General features: G+C 40.6%; 1 protein-coding gene and 1 long non-coding RNA gene across 2 annotated transcripts in view; both read right to left on the bottom strand.

Annotated features, from left to right (window-relative positions):
• arrdc1b (arrestin domain containing 1b) overlaps positions 1–15,881 on the bottom strand; it is a 49,713-nt gene extending 33,832 nt beyond the window's left edge. The window contains exon 1 of the mRNA XM_026174370.2: positions 15,689–15,881. Within this exon, the coding sequence (XP_026030155.2) occupies positions 15,689–15,806 (118 nt within the window). The 5' untranslated portion in view covers positions 15,807–15,881. The remainder of the gene's footprint in view (positions 1–15,688) is intronic.
• On the bottom strand, positions 302–15,652 carry LOC145430086 (uncharacterized). The gene is made up of 2 exons (XR_013910495.1): positions 14,400–15,652; positions 302–12,775 (listed from the first exon to the last, which is right to left on the bottom strand). It is a non-coding gene; the product is annotated as an uncharacterized LOC145430086 (long non-coding RNA).
• Positions 15,882–19,738: the final 3,857 nt, after the last annotated feature.

Genomic DNA, 19,738 nt, shown 5'->3' with positions numbered 1-19,738 from the left:
AATTAGTCCCTCTCACTTTTCTGTCGTCTCCCATCTAATGCTTTCCGGTGAGAGATGTCAAATAGAGCCACCTGATCTTACAAGCTCTTACTCCCAACTGTAAGGGAATCCCCTGCAGCAGAACAGAGCTGCAAGACCGGGCAAAAATGTTGCAGGGCTGCTCCAGTGAGACTACGATCAAAGCAATGCACAGTCTGTTATCACGGCATCTGATTACACCTTTATCAGGGAGTTTTCACTCACCTATGTAATGGGAAAGGTATTGCTGTCCGTCTCAAATTTGTTCTGTTTACCGCAGTTATGTCTGTGTGTGTGTGTGTGTGTGTGTGTGTGTGTGTGTGTGTGTGTGTGTGTGTGTGTGTGTGTGTGTGTGTGTGTGTGTGTGTGTGCGCGCGCATGCGTTTGAGTTTCCGCAACACACCAATCCCTGCCTATGTTTGCATGCACGTGTAAGAGGCTTATCCCTGAAAAAGTTACATCACAAAACTAGAAAACCTGTAATCTCTGCTCTGTAATCCTCGTCCCCAGGTTACCCACAAACTTTCCATCTATCACAACCATAACAGACACTCTTCTGTGTTTTGGCTTCCAGAGCAACAAAAATGTTAACGATGCTTGCACAAGTGGCAGCTGGATTATCTTTGAATGGCATCTGGCAAAAATGATATTACGGTAATCACTTTTATTTCATTGTGTTGACAGCTGTATGAGGTTTTCTGTTGGATTTAAATGTGCAAACACTGCCTCTCTACCAGCTTAGGATGAGTTTTGATGGTATCTGTGTCAGCAGGGAGCTACATTTAACCATCCGCTATTCCCGCATGACAGCAGTGTCCTCAGTTGACCGGATCGCATTTTACAGCATGGCTCCAGATGCAAAGTCTGTCTCAAAGTTTTGTCTTGAAACAAGGTTTATCTTGAAACTAAAAACAGCACTTTAAGATCAGGATATTTTAGTTGTTTAATGAAATGAATTTTTTCTAACTTCATCATCTGGCTGCAATGAACCACAGAAAACTTAAAGAGATTAGACACGTCATCACACATCTGTAGTCATTACAGAGGGTTTTAATTAAAGTTGTACTGCACTGTGTTTTTAATCCAGGTGCTTGGTTTAGGGCAGTGGTTCTGTGGCATGGACTTTTACATGGACCTTAAAACAATAATTCAAAACCAATTTTTTTTTTTTTTTTAATGACTGGGAGATAAGAATTTAAGTTTCTGAAACAGAGAAGAAAAAGCTCGAGGACCCTCTCTTTACACAAATATTGACTCGGCCCCAACCTTAAAGCATTACCTTTGATGGCGTGATTAGTCATTTAGTATCAGCCAACACCAGGAGTGACCTTCGGACCCTGTTCAACACCTCTTAAGGGACCATTGGAGTTAATCACACAAAGTCAGCTGACCGCTGTGGATGTGTTTGAGCTGCTGCTATAGTTACTTTATTTGCAGACACAACAGAGGCAGCTTTCTCAGTGGTCCCATTCAGAGGTTTTTGGTCGTTTCTAACATTTTTCAGGGAAAGCTTAACACCTACTATTACTGAAAGCCAATACAGAGCTGGGTAAGGCTTGTGTTGTATCACTTGGGTGTGGTTAAACACTGACAAGAAAGAAGAAGAAATACATTTGAGCTACAAACCATCCTGCCATGCACACTTTTTCTCACACCCCTATAAATTATATAAATGCCTATCAACCATAGCTATATATATAGATATTTGAAATTGCACAATTATTTTAAATGAAGGAAAGCAGAACATCTCTGTTCAAGTACCGAATGTCCTGATGTGAAGAAAGCAATGGAAAAGCAACAGGGTGAAAAATATTTTCCAAAGATGTGGTAATAATTACACCTTACAGCATTTCCAGTCAACTCGTTACCTGAATAATATTTACAAGCGGCAACATGGCTAATTTCTATATGCAAAACAAGCACATGGATAATTAGCTAATCATTTCCTAATTATTGTTACAACTATTCATCCAAAATTCTGGCATCATCATGAAAAATGCTGTCAATTAAATGGAAAAACCTGATTAACAAACCACAAGTGTCTCTGCTGATCTGTCTGTTTGTCAACCATGACTGTCATGCAGTGCTGTGCAGAGAGAGGAGATACTTAAGGTATCATTTGACATCTAAATTCTGAAAATTCAGCACTGTAGGCAGCGTACAGAGGGAGTAATTCTTCCAGAAAGGAAGGGGGCAGCATACTGTGACAAATATACTAGTTTATTCTTACATACTGAAGAAGAAGAAGTCGGAAGGCAACAAGGACAGGAAAAACTAAAAATAGCACAGCAAAAACCAAACTTTGTTCCACAGGGTAAAATGTTTGTAACTTACATTAAATGTTGGTGCTAACATAATGCCACAGAAACATTAGTAGACAACTCATCAACCATCCTAACAGTTTGTGTTTTATTTCATTTTGTGACTTGTCAACCAAATATAAGGTTTTAAATAAATGATGTGCCAACATGTCAGTGTTTAAAGACAAACCTATAATACAGGAATTAAATAAGTTCATGTTAAATTAATATTAAATATTGCATCAAATGTAAAGGAGTTAATGTCTAAGTACATGGGATGATAATCTTGGACAGCTACCTAGGGATGGGTATCGGTATCCGGTGCCATGATGGCACGGTTCTGTCATAAACGGTAGTAACCAGATCGAAAAGCAGCGCACATTTCGGTGCTTTTTTTTCCTGAGATGTGATACACTTTGGATTCCAGCCAATCATTTTGCCTTTCCGAGGATAGTAGGCGGGCCCAGGTACATACGTTCTTTTAGAGCAGAGTTACAGATTAAAAACGCCCAAGGCGAAGTGGTCAAAGTCTGGCTGTACTTCACAGCAAAATATGCAAACTCAGCAGCAGCCTGCAACAAGTGCTTTAAGCTGATACTGTCAAAGGAGGTAACACCTCGAATCTGATGAAACACCTGGCAACGCATAGCGTTTTTTTAAAAGCCGAGAAATGCACCGTATTTGATAGCTTGCTGCGAGACCTCACACCAAGCACATCTTCTGCGGGTGGGTTGCCTGTTATTGGTCCCAGAGTTAGCAACATCCCCCAAGAACCCGAAGAGGAGAGTCCTGGCCCCTAGCCCTGCCAGTGTAGCAGAAATGATGACAGGTGATGATGGCAGCAGCAGCTGTTCTTCTCTGCGTGAGTAGCTTAATGTTGTCCATGTGTAATTTATGTTGAGTAGGCTAACCACATTATTACATTAATGCATGTAAGGTGAACTAGCAAACACCTCGTAGTTACATGCGGCTGTCCTCTTGTTTGATGGCAGATACTCCCTTCACCCTGGCCAAAAAAGCTAAAATGACCAAAGAAAAAGAGGGATACAGTTAAACATGAGAGGTTTTTGGAAAAAGTTTGTGTTCTTCATTCTTTAAGCACCGGTTCGAGCACTGTTTAAGCACCGTTTCAAAAGTACCGGCTTGGTACTGGTATCGGATAAAACCTAAACGATACCCATCCCTACAGCTACCTATATAGCACTTTTTAAACTCTATTTGAGCACTCAAAGCACTCTCTTACCACAAACGTTTTTCACACACATATTCATATAAGCACTTTATTTTTTTTAACCCACTCTGTTCACACAGAGTTCAGTATCTTGCCCAAGGATTCTTCAGCATGTACAATAGAGGAGCCACGTCCACCTCGTATTCATTGATATAAAATTGGGTATTGAGAAACATGTAATTCTGTGGCTAAGTTTCTACTAATACAATGGCAGGTCTGTGCTAAATCCCCGCACTTCAGTTTTACAGCACTTCTCATGCCTTGTTCTCTTGTTTTAAACCACTGATATGGCGGCAGATCATTTATGATGTAATCAGTTTCTGAAGCACAACCAAAGATTTCCCAACTTTTTAGATTAGATCAATTTTATTCATCCAATGTCAATTAAACATTTACTGATGGCAGTTACAAATAACCATTGGTGACAAAAGCTAAATATGTTGCAATCTCATCTTAAAGATGAAGTGGCTACCAGCAGAAACAAAGGATACCTCTGGATTACATATGACCCAGATTCAAATACATCAGGTGGTGACCCACACAAACAAGGACTTGAATGTCCACTAGCAACCAACTTTCACCTACAAAGCGATGGGCTAAGAGTGGGTATATTATTAAGGTTAATCTCATTAAGTGAAAATTTATGTGATGTGATGTCTTTTAGACCCCATTCCTACAAAACTGCTCAAAGAAGTCATGCCATTAATTAATTCTTCGATCTTAAATATGATCAACCTATCTCTAATAATCGGCTATGTACCACAGGCCTTCAAGCTGGCTGTAGTTAAACCTTTACTCAAAAAGCCATCTCTAGACCCAGCAGTCTTAGCTAATTATAGGCCAATCTCCAACCTTCCTTTCATATCAAAAATCCTTGAAAGAGTAGTTGTCAAACAGCTAGCCAGTGTTGGGGAGTAACGAAATACATGTACCGCCGTTACGTATTTAAAATACAAAATATGAGTAACTGTATTCCGTTACAGTTACCGTTTAAAAAGGTGGTATTTAGAATACAGTTACTTTGTTGAAATAAATGGATTACACTGCGGTACTTTCCTGTTTCATATTGTGGCGGGTCAAGACTGTTTGGGTTTTGTTTGACAGCAACGTTCTGTTGTTCCAGGTGGCAGCGTTACGGTTGCCATGGTTACAGGGTGACGCTCTTTCTCTGCGTGTTTCTTGGGTGAGAGAGCGGCTTTTTGTTGTTGTTGTGCTAAGCTAATAGGCAGAATGCTACATGCTCTAAAGAATGTAGCCTCATGGGCAGTGTAGTCCGTGCTGCAGGGAGAATGGATTGCCATACCCGTTATGTGTCTGTGAGCGCGAGGAGGGAGAAAAAGGAGAGTGGAAAAGTACGAGTTAACATCGAGCAGAAACAGGAGCTGGAAGCATGTAAATATAATAATAACCACTGCAGCCAAGAAGAATGCCTGACGAGCCCAGTTGTAAGTAAGCTATTAAGACTCGACTGTACGCTGTGTTCGTGTTTTCCTTCAAAACAATAAGTTCCGTTGGAGCAGCCTTTCAACGCCTCTCTCTGTCTCTCGCTAGAAAAGTTGACCCAGACAACAAGGTAAAGCTAGTTTTCGGCTACGAGCCCGACAGGGAACCAGACGTATTAGCCAGAGGTCCCTTTAATATGGTTCGGAGCCGTGGACCTTCAGTAACAGTAATAAATCACAGCAATAGTACATTCACGTAGTTGTAAAAAGCATGATAATATATTAAGTAATCCAAAGTATTCAGAATACGTTACTCTCATTGAGTAACGTAACGGAATACGTTACAGAATACATTTTGGGGCATGTATTCTGTAATCTGTAATTGAATACATTTTAAAAGTAACCTTCCCAACACTGCAGCTAACAGATCATCTGCAGAGGAATGGCTTATTTGAAGAGTTTCAGTCAGGTTTCAGAGCTCATCACAGCACAGAAACAGCTTTAGTGAAGGTTACAAATGATCCTCTTATGGCCTCTGACAGTGGACCCATCTCTGTGCTTGTCCTGCTAGACCTCAGTGCAGCGTTCGATACTGTCGACCATAATATTCTATTAGTGTGATTAGAACATGCTGTAGGTATTACAGGTACTGCACTGCAGTGGTTTGTATCATATCTATCTAATAGACTCCAATTAGTGCATGTAAATGGAGAGTCCTCTTCACACACTGAGGTTAATTATGGAGTCCCACAGGGTTCAGTGGTAGGACCAATTCTGTTTACATTATACATGCTTCCCTTAGGCAGTATCATTAGAAGACATAGCATACATTTTCACTGCTATGCAGATGACACCCGGCTCTATCTATCTGTGAAGCCAGATAACACACACCAATTAGTTAAACTGCAGGAATGTCTTAAAGACATAAAGACCTGGATGGCCGCTAACTTTCTGCTTCTTAATTCAGATAAAACTGAAGTTATTGTACTCGGCCCTGAAAATCTTAGAAATATGGTATCTAACCAGATTCTTACTCTGGATGGCATTACCTTGGCCTCCAGTAACGCTGTGAGGAACCTTGGAGTCATTTTTGACCAGGATATGTCCTTCAACACACATATTAAACAAATATGTAGGACTGCGTTCTTCCATTTGCGCAACATCTCTAAAGGTAGAAATATCCTGTCTCAGAGTGACGCTGAAAAAAACTAGTTCATGCATTTATTACTTCCAGGCTGGACTACTGTAATTCATTATTATCAGGATGTCCAAAAAACTCGCTGAAAAGCCTTCAGTTAATCCAAAATGCTGCAGCAAGAGTACTGACAGGGACTAGAAAGAGAGAGCATATTTCTCCTGTTTTGACTTCCCTTCATTGGCTTCCTGTTAAATCCAGAATTGAATTCAAAATCCTGCTCCTCACATACAAGGTCTTAAATAATCAGGCCCCATCTTATCTTAATGACCTTGTAGTACCATATCACCCTATTAGAGCACTTCGCTCTCGCACTGCAGGCCTACTTGTTGTTCCTAGAGTATTTAAAAGTAGAATGGGAGGGAGAGCCTTCAGTTTTCAGGCCCCTCTTCTGTGGAACCAGCTTCCAGTTTGGATTCGGGAGACAGACACCATCTCTACTTTCAAGATTAGGCTTAAAACTTTCCTTTTTGCTAAAGCATATAGTTAGGGCTGGACCAGGTGACCCTGAATCCTCCCTTAGTTATGCTGCAATAGACGTAGGCTGCCGGGGATTCCCACGATGCATTGAGTTTTTCCTTTCCAGTCCCCTTTCTCACTATGTGTTAATAGACCTCTCTGCATTGAATCATATCTGTTATTAACCTCTGTCTCTCTTCCACAGCATGTCTTTTATCCTGTCTTCCTTCTCTCACCCCAACCGGTCGCAGCAGATGGCCCCGCCCCTCCCTGAGCCTGGTTCTGCCGGAGGTTTCTTCCTGTTAAAAGGGAGTTTTTCCTTCCCACTGTCGCCAAAGTCCTTGCTCATAGGGGGTCATATGATTGTTGGGTTTTTCTCTGTATCTATGAAGCGCCTTGAGGTGACTTTTGTTGTGATTTGGCGCTATATAAATAAAATTTAATTGAATCTTACTACAAACCGCTAAAACTAAAAATCAACTTCTTACCTAACAGCTACTAACTACTCTAGCTTTAGCTTCTTTGCTATCCTGCACTAATTCACATTTTTTTCCACTTCACTTCTGCTCTTTTCAGCTTCTTTTCTTACTGCATAGCACAGGAAGTGGGGCGGCTTTTTAAACATGGGAAGAAGGGAAGTGATCAGGGGTGGGTTTGATGCTTATCAGTGGGTATGACACAGCTGTGGGGCTAGACAGCATGCTGGTTATGGAGGTCAAAATATGTTATAATTACCACAGCTAAGTCTCAGGGCAAAGGGAGCAGCTGGTGCCAAGACCCCCAGCCGGGGGCTCTACTTCTATGGGCACAGTAGTTTGGCTGATGAAGTGTGTCTCAATGCCACCGGCTCACACTGAAGGGCAGCACTCTGAGTCATGAGTCATTCTCTGAGTGATCATGTGTCACGTTATTCGTTTCAGAAAAAAAGAAACCAAAGTTACTGTCAGATGTATTAACAACCCTGCTTTTCTTCAGAGATAAGAGTCATAAAGCATGTGGAAATGTTACAGCTGCCTAGCAACACAAAGAACTCTAGAGAAAACCTGCTTCAAATTTTTAATTTGAATAAGTAACTGGCTAAGAAGAAAACTACTGGAAACAACAAGCAATCTGTCATCCTCAACACTTGGTTTGAACTCGAGAAAACGTACAACCACTGCAACCAATGAATCCAATCCAACTTTAATTATTGAGCACTTTAAAAACAACACGGTTGACCAAAAAATTGTGATAAAAGTTAAAAACTATACATTAAACAGACAAAGAAAGTTAAATAATAATAAAATAAATAAATAATAATGACTACCAGCTAACTCTGGTACTACTCCTAAAACTCCTTGGAAAAAAGGTGTGTTTTTAAAAATGATTGAAAAAACTCAAGTGTTGGTGCCAACCTAATATGGAGGGGCTGCTTATTCCGTAATTTGAGGGCCACAACAGTGAACAGCAAAATGAAAACAAACAAACCAACAAAAAAATTCCATAATTTGCAAAAAACAACTATTCTGGTTCAGATTCTAATAAATCCACACACCCTGAGAAACAATAATACCTTTTCAGACTGTTCTCTTAGAGTAGAGGTATCAACATGAGGCAAGTCAGAAGACTCAGGCCGAGTCACGGGTGTCATTATGTACCAGCGCTGACGATAGCTGTCATATTTAAAAATAATTTAATTTAATAATTTAATAATAATAAAGTTAACTGCATTAAAATTGCACATAAAATCATAACTAATCCATGTTTAGGGTTACAGACTCACTCTGAATTTCATTCAGCCCTTTCATTTTTCAGAGACTACACTGCTAAAGCAATAGAGCTGTTCGATATAACGATATATATCGGATGACGATATAAAAACGTCTATCGTTTCATTTTACGCTACCGTTTGTTTCATGGTGTCGCAAAATAAACTGTTTACGGCAATATTTTTTCATTATTTCTTAAAGTTCTCTCTTTCTCTTATATTTAATATAACCACACTACAGACAGACAAGCACTTGTTTTTATGCGTTGTCGTTAGCAACAACAATGTTAAAACCACCGTGTGTCTGCTTGTTTATTTTGCACATAAACCTTTCACAATAAAGCTCAAGATCCTGTTGAGACTTTTCAAAATAAACTGAATCACGTGAAAGAGTATGCAGATTATTTACGGATGAGAAGCAAGAAAGAGCCGCCACGTGCTAAAAAATAAACCTTAGACTCAAACGTTAGAACAGGCTTTTCCCTGCAGCATGCCGTGTAATAAATACAAAGAAAACGGCGGCCGTTACAACTTATGTCTAAAAATATATAGTTTCATGCATCAGTTAAAACACTCGACTCCAGCTACATGACACGCCGCTGGAAACACTTCACGTAAGTCGAGCTGCCCGAGATTCACAGAATTTACAGAGAATGTTACATTTTTGTGATTTAAATCGTTATCGGACGATAGATGTCTTAATATCGGGATATGAGATTTTGGTCATATCGCACAGCCCTATAAAGCAAGATGCTCGCTAAAAGCTTTCACCTTTCTTCTGTTGTTACTTCTCTTCCAATCCAGTAAACCAGACTGAGTCACTCACACAGGTGCAGGTAGACTGGTGTTATTATGCAGACTGCTGAGGAATTATTGTAATTACCGCTTTGTTTTCTGTAGTCACTGTAGTCTGATGCATTTTTGGAATTAAAACAGATATACTGAGACTGACGTCTGGGTCACAGGCAGGAGGAGAAACCCAAATTAGAGAAATGAGAAAAGCCTTGCCACTAACTAAACAGTACAAAATGTATAAAAATTGATATAGTGAAAAATTCATAGTGCCTTTTATTGCATGGAGTTTAAGATATAAGAGTTTACCTGCGTCACCTGATCTTTCACTGAAATCAAAAACCCACTGAAGACTCTGTGACTCCTTCACGCCCCATGGCTTTTCTTTCCCTTAAATTTTCTTAATAAATTCACAGCCAAACGGTTTGATGCTCTATGTACAAGTGAAGACACGCCCAGGATGGAACAAACATGGCTGTAAAACCGAAAGCAAAGCCAGAAAAAAAAAAAAAAAAAAGCAGAATTAATCATCTAAGTGTGAGACTGAATGAGTGAAGGAGTGGAACATTTGCTGGCTGTGCAAAAAAGCAGCAGAAATTGCAAACAAAAAAAACGTCACCATGTGATCAACAAAACCACAGTTCTTACAAACAGGATAAAACATGAGTGTGCAAGTGCTTGTGTGTGTGTTCTTGTGGGTACACCATGTGGCGTGCTTTGTTTACACAAAGCCAATGGTTTGTATTACCGCAGATGATGGTTGGGTTACAGTGAATGTTTGCTCTCCTGCTTTGTTGGAAGCTAAGTTAACATCCACTAATGTCATCTGAGAAACAAAAGAACGACACAGTTTTACATCTGATTGCTCTCAAGTGACTTCTGTGAAATGACTAACTTCCTGATTCACAGTTTCTGTTCATTCTTGCTGTCATGCAACTTTACATTTTATTTTCCAGTGTTTGATTGAGTCCCACATGAGATAAGATGTACTTGCAAGCTATGAAATACAGCAACATTTCATAAACCATGCTGCCAAGATCTATAACTTACTCTCTGTTATGGCTGCACGATTAATCGTTAGAAAATCGCGATCTCAATTCATACTTATGTGCGATCTCATTTCCAAATGACAACTATTTAAAAAAAAAAAAAAAAGACGATGACGATTGTATTGTACGCATTTTGATCCGGGACGTACTCTGCATGAAAACAAGCGCTCACTCTTCCTGCTCAACAAATGACAAGGGCGGAGCCTTATACCACGTGATACAGAAGCTGTGCCGTGTGATGCTAAAATTAGCAGGGAAAAAACAACGGAGAGCACTTAAGGGATGACGAGAAAGTGACAGGAGAAAATCCGTCCCGGTCAACCACCCAAACATCAATAACGGGAACCTTATACAGCGCTTCCCTACTCCCGAACTCCCGCAGGCACAAAGAAATTACGGAGGCTATCACTTATCACCTGACCAAAGATATGGCTCCCATCAACACTGTGCAAAAGAGAGATTTAGGAAAATGATCAACACCCTAGACAAACGCTACACAGTGCCGTCCCGCAACTATTTTTCTATTGTTGCACTACATTTTTCGGCAACAACAAAGTGTGAGACATTTGTTGTTTTTAATGTTTATTTATTGTTTTTATGTTCAGTCTCAACTGTTACAAAGTTGATGTGCAGTTAATAAGTGCAATAAATATTTATACTGGAAAAGAGAATCGTGAGAGAATCGTGATCTCAATTCTAAGCCAAAAAAATCGTGATTCTCATTTTATGCAAAATCGTGCAGCCCTACTCTCTGTTCTCAGACTCAACAACAGAATATACAGTGTACTTTAGTTTGAAATACAAGATTAAATAAATACATAAATAAATATCTTACAACAATCGCACCAGCAATTGTGAATGTGTGCTGTTGTAAATACTTAGCTAAAAAGTAACTTGACAATTTTCAACAGGCTTTATAAAATGAGATCCGGTCATTCAGAAACCAGGCTTTACTTCAAACCACAAAGACTGTCCCTTTCCTTTAATATCCCAGGCCCTGCTTTACAGAAGCCAAGGTCAATCCTGTCCAAAAAAACAGTGACCTTGGAATTAGCCTGGGAAGGAAATGAGACCTGACAGCTGTAGGTATTTTCCCATCAGAACAATATGTACTAACACCACCCTGTTCCCAGGTCTTCCAGTAATGGGGAGATAATGAAAAGCAGCACTGGGCTTTCAACCAATCCTAAAAGCCCAAACAAGCTTGAGCCAACGTGACATGATGGTCTAAAGATAAAGGTCTCTTTTCCAGTCTCCTTTCAGAAGTACATGACAAAAGTAGTGGTGGGTTGCTGGCTTTGAGCTGCCATCACTCTTCTCACCTGGGAGCCTCAAAACAAGCGCGGTCTGACTCAAACTAACTGCAGTCACACTCGGGCAGATTGATGAAGGTCTGCAAGAAAATGTAGTCTCATTCAATGTAGCAATAGGGGACTCAACTCCTCTGGCTGCCACCTGGCTGAACTTTGGTCATATGAACATGTCCAAAGGCTTGGTATGAACCAAGGCTGCTCAATTTCTGTTTCAAATCTTTGAGGTTCTAGATGGACTCTGACGTCCCACTGACTCAGTTTTAATGCTGTCTTAAAGCAGCAAAGTCATTTTGAAGATGGCAGCTGACTGTGAGTAGTCACAAACCGGGTCCCTGTTTTCAAAATAACCACGATGACACCTCAAGTTCACTGCGCACAGTCGCAATAATTTTGGTTGTGATGCCATCGTGTTCCTTAATGCATTAGACCCCACCGTTTTCAAATAAATCATTAACAACTAAAAAAATGATCAAAGCTAAATTTTAGTTAAATAACAATCAAATTCAAATTTTATTTGTCACGTACACAGTCATACACAGTACGATATGTAGTGAAATGCTTGGACAATCAGTATGACAAATTCTATCTCATATTTCCTTTATCTGCAAAACTCAAATACATTCATGTGGTAGCTTCATACCCTTTCAAATTCAATAGGTAGGTTTCAACTGGGCAGGAGTGTTAAGTTCAACATTATGTGTAAAAAATGTGTACAAGCGGCTATTTCATGCATTTCCATCCACACATTCATGATTCTGCTATTACAACTGTCTACCTGAGCATCCTAATCAATGGAAACCATTAGACAGTGTTTCTATCATCAATAATTGAGTGAGGCTAAGAATTTGGCCTCAGCAATATCCAGCACTCTAGAAAGCTTGTATTTGTCTATTATAACCCCTCAGTGTTATTTCACATCACTGCTCGGTAACAGTACACACCAGATTCACAGTGCAATTTCAATTTAAGTCTTACAAATGGCTCACAAGGGTCATACAGTGCCAGCATCTACTGGGTGTATGTAATGGATAGTATGAGCAGTGTATTGGCCCAGAAAACATAAAATCAAAACTTTATTGATATAATGCACACAGCATAAATACAGGTCACACAATCCAGCTCTGACAAACAAGCCTGCTGTTTTTCTAGTGAAAAATTTCTCAGGAAGGATTCTTCCTTGAATGGGCGTTGTTGATGTTTGAGGCAGGAAACAGCAGTGGTCATGAGCACTGAAGTGAAGAGAAAATCAACAGATGACTGAAGAGAAGCAATATCATAGTGTTTTCAACTGCTGCATTAGTACACAAACAACAGAGACCAAATATTTGACTCACTTGCTTAGTTTAGCAATGAGGATAAAAACTTTTCAAGTAAAAAAGGTTTGCTGTTTTCTTGTTTGGATCCTTGTGTATATTTTTATTTGGGTGAAACTGTCAGAAGAAAAGGTCCCAGGAGTAAACCCAATCTTAATCTGCACCATTACTGCAATTACATGTAACGCATGTGGAAATGGGGGAAACTATCATCCACATCAGACATCCTTAATCAGATAAGTGCAGATAATGGATTAGACAGAGAACAGAATCTGAGCGACCAGACGACACAAGATTTACAGTAATGAAGCCAAATGGCTCAGTTCTATTCTCTCCTCGGGAACGATACCCAAAACAGGAAATTGTCACCCCCAAACAAACCACACACTTCAGCTTAATTCAAGTCATCTGACTGATGCAATGATCAGCAGGCTCTATCGAGAGGGCATGATGTCACTGGACACATAATGCAGACTCAGCATTTACAGTACATTAGCAGTGCTCGCTGAAAGCCCAAGATGGAGAAGAGTCTTCTCAGCTGGAGCACTTTTGCTAAGAGATCAGTGGAGGAGCCAGTTTAAGGGGCTTAAGTAAGATAAAAAAAAGCTCCTGAAACGTCCCATGCTACAAACAGATATAAACAGTCACAGCAGATCGTACACATTTTTTTAATTTGCAGTGAAAAAAATGAAAATGAAGATGTTGGAAAAAGTAAATGCATTTTTCTGAGTGCAGATAACTGAAAGCACACTGTGGTCTCGCACTTTGCTAAGAAAACTACAGGGAGATGAAACCAGATTGACAGACCACCACATCAAACACCTGTCTGCATGCTCTTCTTAGCACCGAGGACTCTTATTGAGCTTTTCGCTTGCCTCGGAGAAACTCTCCTACTGTCTGCATGCTTCAAGGACAGCCTACATCCAGCCAGCAGAGCAGGGTTTAATTTGGGGAACGACAGCCGGTGTCAGATAGAGACGAGCTGCCGCTGTTACACCTTACAGTGTAACAAAGCTCAACGGGAGCTTTTGACCTCTGCTGCTTGAGGTCATTCTGTGCATTATGGCAAATTAATCTCACTATGTCAGGTGTAAGGGGTGACTGTGGAATGAACAGAAAGACAGGAGGCTGACCTGGAGGTGGCAGTTGAAGATGCTAAGATTTTCACTGGGAGTGAGCAGAAGGGAAAGGATTAGAAATTACTACATCAGAGCGACTGCTCAGGCTGAGCAGAGGTAAGGCTGGGATAGCGTAGACATGTGGGGAGGAGTAATATTCATCAACAAAGGATGATGAATATAGAGCTGCCAGGCAGGAAGAAAAGGAAAAGACCACAGAGAAGATGCAGGGATGTAGTGAAGGAGGGATAGTATGACAGAGGATGCAAGGAGTAGGGTGAGATGGAGGCAGGTGGAGCAGCCAAAAGAAGAAGAAGAAGAAGGTGCACAACATGCAGGAAATGTGGCCAAATAACTTTACAAGAATTTAAATTGATTTCAATTTCATTTCAATTTCACTGGATTTGTCTAGGATCTCATACCCGATGCATTTTGCCTTTCCTGTGCGGTCCTTGTGGATGCTGTGCAAAGGAAACCGGGTCCGATGCACTCTTTGCACCTAAAGGCGTCCCATGGTGAGGGGAGATCAGGTTACCCTTGCTAGACAGACTTTCCAGTCAAAATTAAAAAAAAAAAAAAAAAAAAAAAAAGGCCACCTCACCAAGGCTCAACTCCCTGCCAGAAAACCATGGGTTCCTCACTTCCTCCATCTCTCCCCATCTTTTACAGGTAAGATTAATTTGAATAATATTTAGGTTAAGCAGCTGCATTATGTTTGTGGAATTAATGAATAATCGAGATTATACTGATCATGGCGATGGATAAACTTATGAATTTTTGCTATTTGCAATTCAAATGTTCGGCCTGTAGTGCTATTTGCCCTCCCTCCTTGTTTTGGTGCGACTTTCCGAGTTCTAGCCTGCAGACACGCGAGGCTCCGCACATCAAACCAGTGTAGATCAGTGGATAAACTGCACTGCAGGCTATTTAAACTTTGTAAAATACAAGACGCAAGGGGACATATTCCCAGAGTTTCACCCTGTCAATTAACATACCACTGTGCAGGGACACCCACTGTAAGAAGAGCTTTCAGTCAAGATGATGACTGCTCTTCCTTATCTGGGAAGATTACCCTCGAGGATCTCTTTACACACAATGGATTCTTTGTGTCTTTCCAGGAGCTGCTTCCCACTTAGCCCACTTTATTCCCATTATTAACAGTTTCTTCAAGTTTGTCTAAATTAATAAACATTTCCAAATCGTTTCTATTTGACGCTTGTATACTGAAAATGCTCCCAGATGACTAACACCTGATGTTCTGCCTTTTTTTTTTTTTTGGGGGGGGGGGGGGATTTCTGTCAAATTCGAGGGTTCTTCAAAAACAAAACACAAGGAAGCAACATGTTGCAACAAGCAGGATGTGTGCTTTAAACGGCCTGATAAGAGTACCAAACAGCTGAGCTGGCACAGACAACAACAGCGGCGGTGGCTGCTGGTGTCGTGTGGGAAACGCTCGGTCCACTCCCAGAACAGCGGCACAAAATCCCCAATACATGTCCGACGCGACCGCACAGTGTGGTGCCTTGAACAGACGAAAAAGAAAAGCCACAGCTGCGCGGTGCTCTGCTCTCCCCCACGTCCACCATCACCGAGGAAAAGTTTATGTACACCAAGCCTACATGCGCGCCTCGCTGAGCCTGACTGAGAGAGGCACGCTGGGAGGAAGAAACGCTCCTCTCCGTCTTCTGGGTTTCGCTGACGGACAGCTTACCTTTGAAATGCAGCGACTCGGTGGTTCGTATCTTCACCGTCCCGCTTATAGACTCCCCCGGACCGTAAACCACCTTGTTGTTGGTAAAAGTAATATCAAATTCCTGAAGCTTTCCCATGGCTCTGCTCCTCACTACTCCGCTACTTCCTCAGCTCTGCGTATCTCTGATGCTGCGCTCTCACCTGCTGCCGCGAGCTCCCTCCTCCCCACCTTCCTCACTCGCACGCCCGTGACGTCACGTTGACCTTTGATAACAGATGCGCTCATGTGTGGTTTAAGAGAAGATGATTGTTTGATATTGTAAATAAATGACCAGACTTATTTTTTATTTATTTATAATATCAACTATAGACAATAAAGCAGGAACCTTCAGGGCTGTGAAGTTCCAATAACTGCAGTTCCTTTACTGGCCACTAGAGGCTACAAATGTGAGTCAATTTCCCATGTAACAAATGCCCAACTTTACAGCATTACAAAGCATGTTTTCAGCACTGTGTTTTGACTATTGCCCCCTGCTAAGAATTGTACAGTGAGCAAATTCATTTATAACTCATGAATCAGGTCACTGGAGCAGCTTGATGTGTTTGCTAGGCCACCTCCACTATCTCGCGTCACTGAGCTGGACCTCTTGACCATGCATGCGGTGTTGGTGTCTTTTGGAGGATTTTAAAACACTTTTTTGGGTCAAATATTCTTGGACACAGATCATCCAGGTAGTTTCTCCTCTGGTTTTCTTGCCTCAAAGTTGTTGTTTTTTTAATTTTTGAATAGTATTAATTAGTATGGTTGTGCTTGTGCTTGTGCGTCATTCACAAGGGCAAGAATGGTGAGAATAAATGGATGTCACAAAACAGCCACGAGCATTCATATTCATTACAGGCCTGATAGTTGAGTGAGGCACGATAGTTCCCATTGAATATCCAACACTGTCTTTGTTTGAGTTATCATTCCTAATTAAATGTAACACTGGTATTAACCCCCTAATCTATCTGCTTTTTAACTAAATGTTAATTTTTATTTATTTTAAAGTTTACTTATTTATATCTGTGTTCACCCATATCCACCCAATTTATGTTCCCAAACTAATTATTTATTTATTTATTCATATAAGGTCTACTAATTAAAAATGTGTTAAAGCATCAGTATATTGCCTTTGGTTAATTAGTGACAGAATTAAAAGAAATGCCGTTTTTTGCAGGTAAATGATGATGCAGTGTAGATTTGTGTTTTCTCTTTAAATCTTGACACTTCCACAATGAATAAAAGTATAGTATCATTATTGTAAACAGTATTTTGTAGGTGAAAAATCTGAGGAAACGTTGCAAACAAAACATTTAAAAAATCTGTTTTGTTTTTTGTTCTTTGTTTTTAAATTTTCTTTGTTTTGTTTTGTTGTCTCCCTGAATGGCCCTTTAGGGATTTAACAACACTTGCAAGTGTTTTATCCTGCTGGATAAAAATGAAAATTACCACTTGTGCAAATGACATTCTACCTGCTGGGTTGTTTAAAAATGCTCTCTCTGCCATTGGCCCCTCTATTGTAGAGATATGCAATGCCTCACTTTTAACAGGTGTGGTCCCTACGTTCTGTAAGCATGCTGTTGTTGAGCCGATATTAAAAAAGAGCAGTTTGGATCCAACTCAGCTTAAGAATTATAGGCCTATCTCCAAGCTCCCATTATTGTCGAAAATTCTGGAAAAAGTAGTTGCAGATCAGCTTACCGCTTTTTTAGAAAAACATGACATTTATGACAAATTTCAGTCGGGTTTCCGTAAAAGTCACTCAACAGAAACCGCATTACTTAATAATAATGGATTGGATTTATATAGCGCTTTTCAAGGCACCCAAAGCGCTTTACCATACCACTATTCATTCACTCTCACATTCACACACACTGGTGGAGGCAGCTACAGTTGTAGCCACAGCTGCCCTGGGGCAGACTGACAGAAGCGAGGCTGCCATATCGCGCCATCGGCCCCTCTAGCCAACACCAGTAGGCAAGTAGGGTAAAGTGTCTTGCCCAAGGACACAACGACCAGGACAGAGAGCCCAGGGATCGAACCGGCGACCTTCCGGTTACAGATGCGATTCCCAACCCCCTGAGCCACGGTCGCCCCGTTAAAGTCTCTAGTGACATTATGATGTCAGCTGACTCCGGAGCATCCTCCATCATGGTTTTGTTGGAGTTGACATCTGCCTTTGACACCATTGACCATACCATCCTGATTAACAGGCTCCGGGACGTAGTCGGTGTGTCCGGTCTGGCTTTGAAGTGGTTTCAGTCGTACCTCTCCAACAGATCTTTTAGTGTTTTTGCAAATCAGTTTATGTCACATTCTAAGGATCTGACTTGTGGGGTACGGCAGGGTTCAGTTCTGGGTCCTATTCTTTTTCTTTTGTACATGTTACCTCTAGGACTTATAATTAGGCAGTTCCCTGAGGTGTCTTATCACTTCTATGCTGATGATATTCTGCTCTATTGCTCTTTTAAGCCGATGGAAGTCCTGTCCTCTTTAATTAAATGTTTAGCTTCCATTGAACAGTGGCTCGGGGACAACTATTTACAGTTGAACTCTGAGAAGAACATTAATTATTGCCCCCGACAACCAGATATCTCTAATCAAACAGCATCTTGGTTCTCTTGGCTCAGCTGTTCACCCGAGCCTCAGGTGTGATCTTTGATTCTGTCATGTCCCTAGAACAACACTCTCGCCAGTCAATTAGGAACTGCCTTTTTCAGCTAAGAAACATCTGGGGACTGTGAACTTTGCTATCTAAATCTGAGTTAGAAATGGTTATTCATGCTTTTATTTAATCTCGCTTAGATTATTGTAACAGTCTTTATCTTTGTTTGAGCAAAAGGAATCAGTTAGTCCAGAATGCTGCTGCAAGGCTTTTAACTAAGACACGAAAACGAGAGCACATTACACCAGTGTTACGTTCATTACACTGGCTTCCAGTACATTTTAGAATTCATTTTAAAATCTTGGTACTGACTTTTAAAGCTTTGAATTGTGATGCCCCTGCCTACATTTCTGATCTTTTAGAACCCCACGCTCCCTCTCGCAGCCTGAGATCATCTAATCAAAGGCTGTTGGTAGTCCCACGAACTTGTTTTAAGACCAGAGGAGATAGATCTTTCAGAGCGGTGGCCCGCAGGTTGTGGAATGCTCTCCCTCCATTTTTATGTTGCCTTGATTGTATTTATTCTTTTAAAAAGCAGCTTAAGACTCTTAAGGCTTTTAATTAGATTTGTATGTTTGATTATTGATGTATTTTATGTATTTCTGTTTTTACATTACTGTGAAGCACTTTGTGGTTTTTATCCTGTGAAAGGTGCTATGTAAATAAATTGATTTGATTTGTTGTTGTTGTGTGAACCATCTTCTAGAGATAACTGCTAGAATACCTCTATGAATGAAAGAAAGCTGAAAATGTCTGTATGGTACTTTCCAGAAAGGAGGTTGCATCACAGTGTCTGAGAAATTTCCAAAGAAGAGCTGCATTCCTGAACTTCGCATGTACTGAAGTACACCACAACACAAAAGAAAGCTGCTGGGGCTCTCTTATTTGTGCTTCCTGCCTGAATCAGTGTGCGGCAGTAATATGAGTGAATAGTCATTTGGGCATACGCAACAAGTAGACAGAGGCTACATGTGAAAAAATATAAGGTTTCTGGAAAGTCTTTGGCCCAAGAAGAACAAATCATCCAATTTGAACAAAATAGTTCACTGACACTGACAACACACTCCTCAAAATTTGCATAATTTTGATTTGGTTTCTTTCCCTATAACAAAGTTGAAACGCACAAAACCCAAGAGGAGAATTAGCATGAATTCAAATTAAAACCCTCCCCACTGCTCGCACAGTTTCTGTTTCAGTGCATACTTCCTCTCTCTGAGACGGTACTTCCCATCCCTGACTATACTTCCTGTCTCATTGTGTAGCTTCAGTGATGTGATTAGAGCTGTATATGTAAATGTTTTGATCGCGTTTGTGTATAAAAGGCTCACAGATAAGACCGTCTGTACTGTATACACAGTTTTTTT

Source organism: Astatotilapia calliptera, chromosome 7 (genome assembly GCF_964374335.1).
Source record: "Astatotilapia calliptera chromosome 7, fAstCal68.1, whole genome shotgun sequence".
Lineage (NCBI taxonomy): Eukaryota > Metazoa > Chordata > Actinopteri > Cichliformes > Cichlidae > Astatotilapia > Astatotilapia calliptera.
Note: the sequence above shows the minus strand (reverse complement) of the source record. Positions and strands in the feature narration are given on the sequence as shown.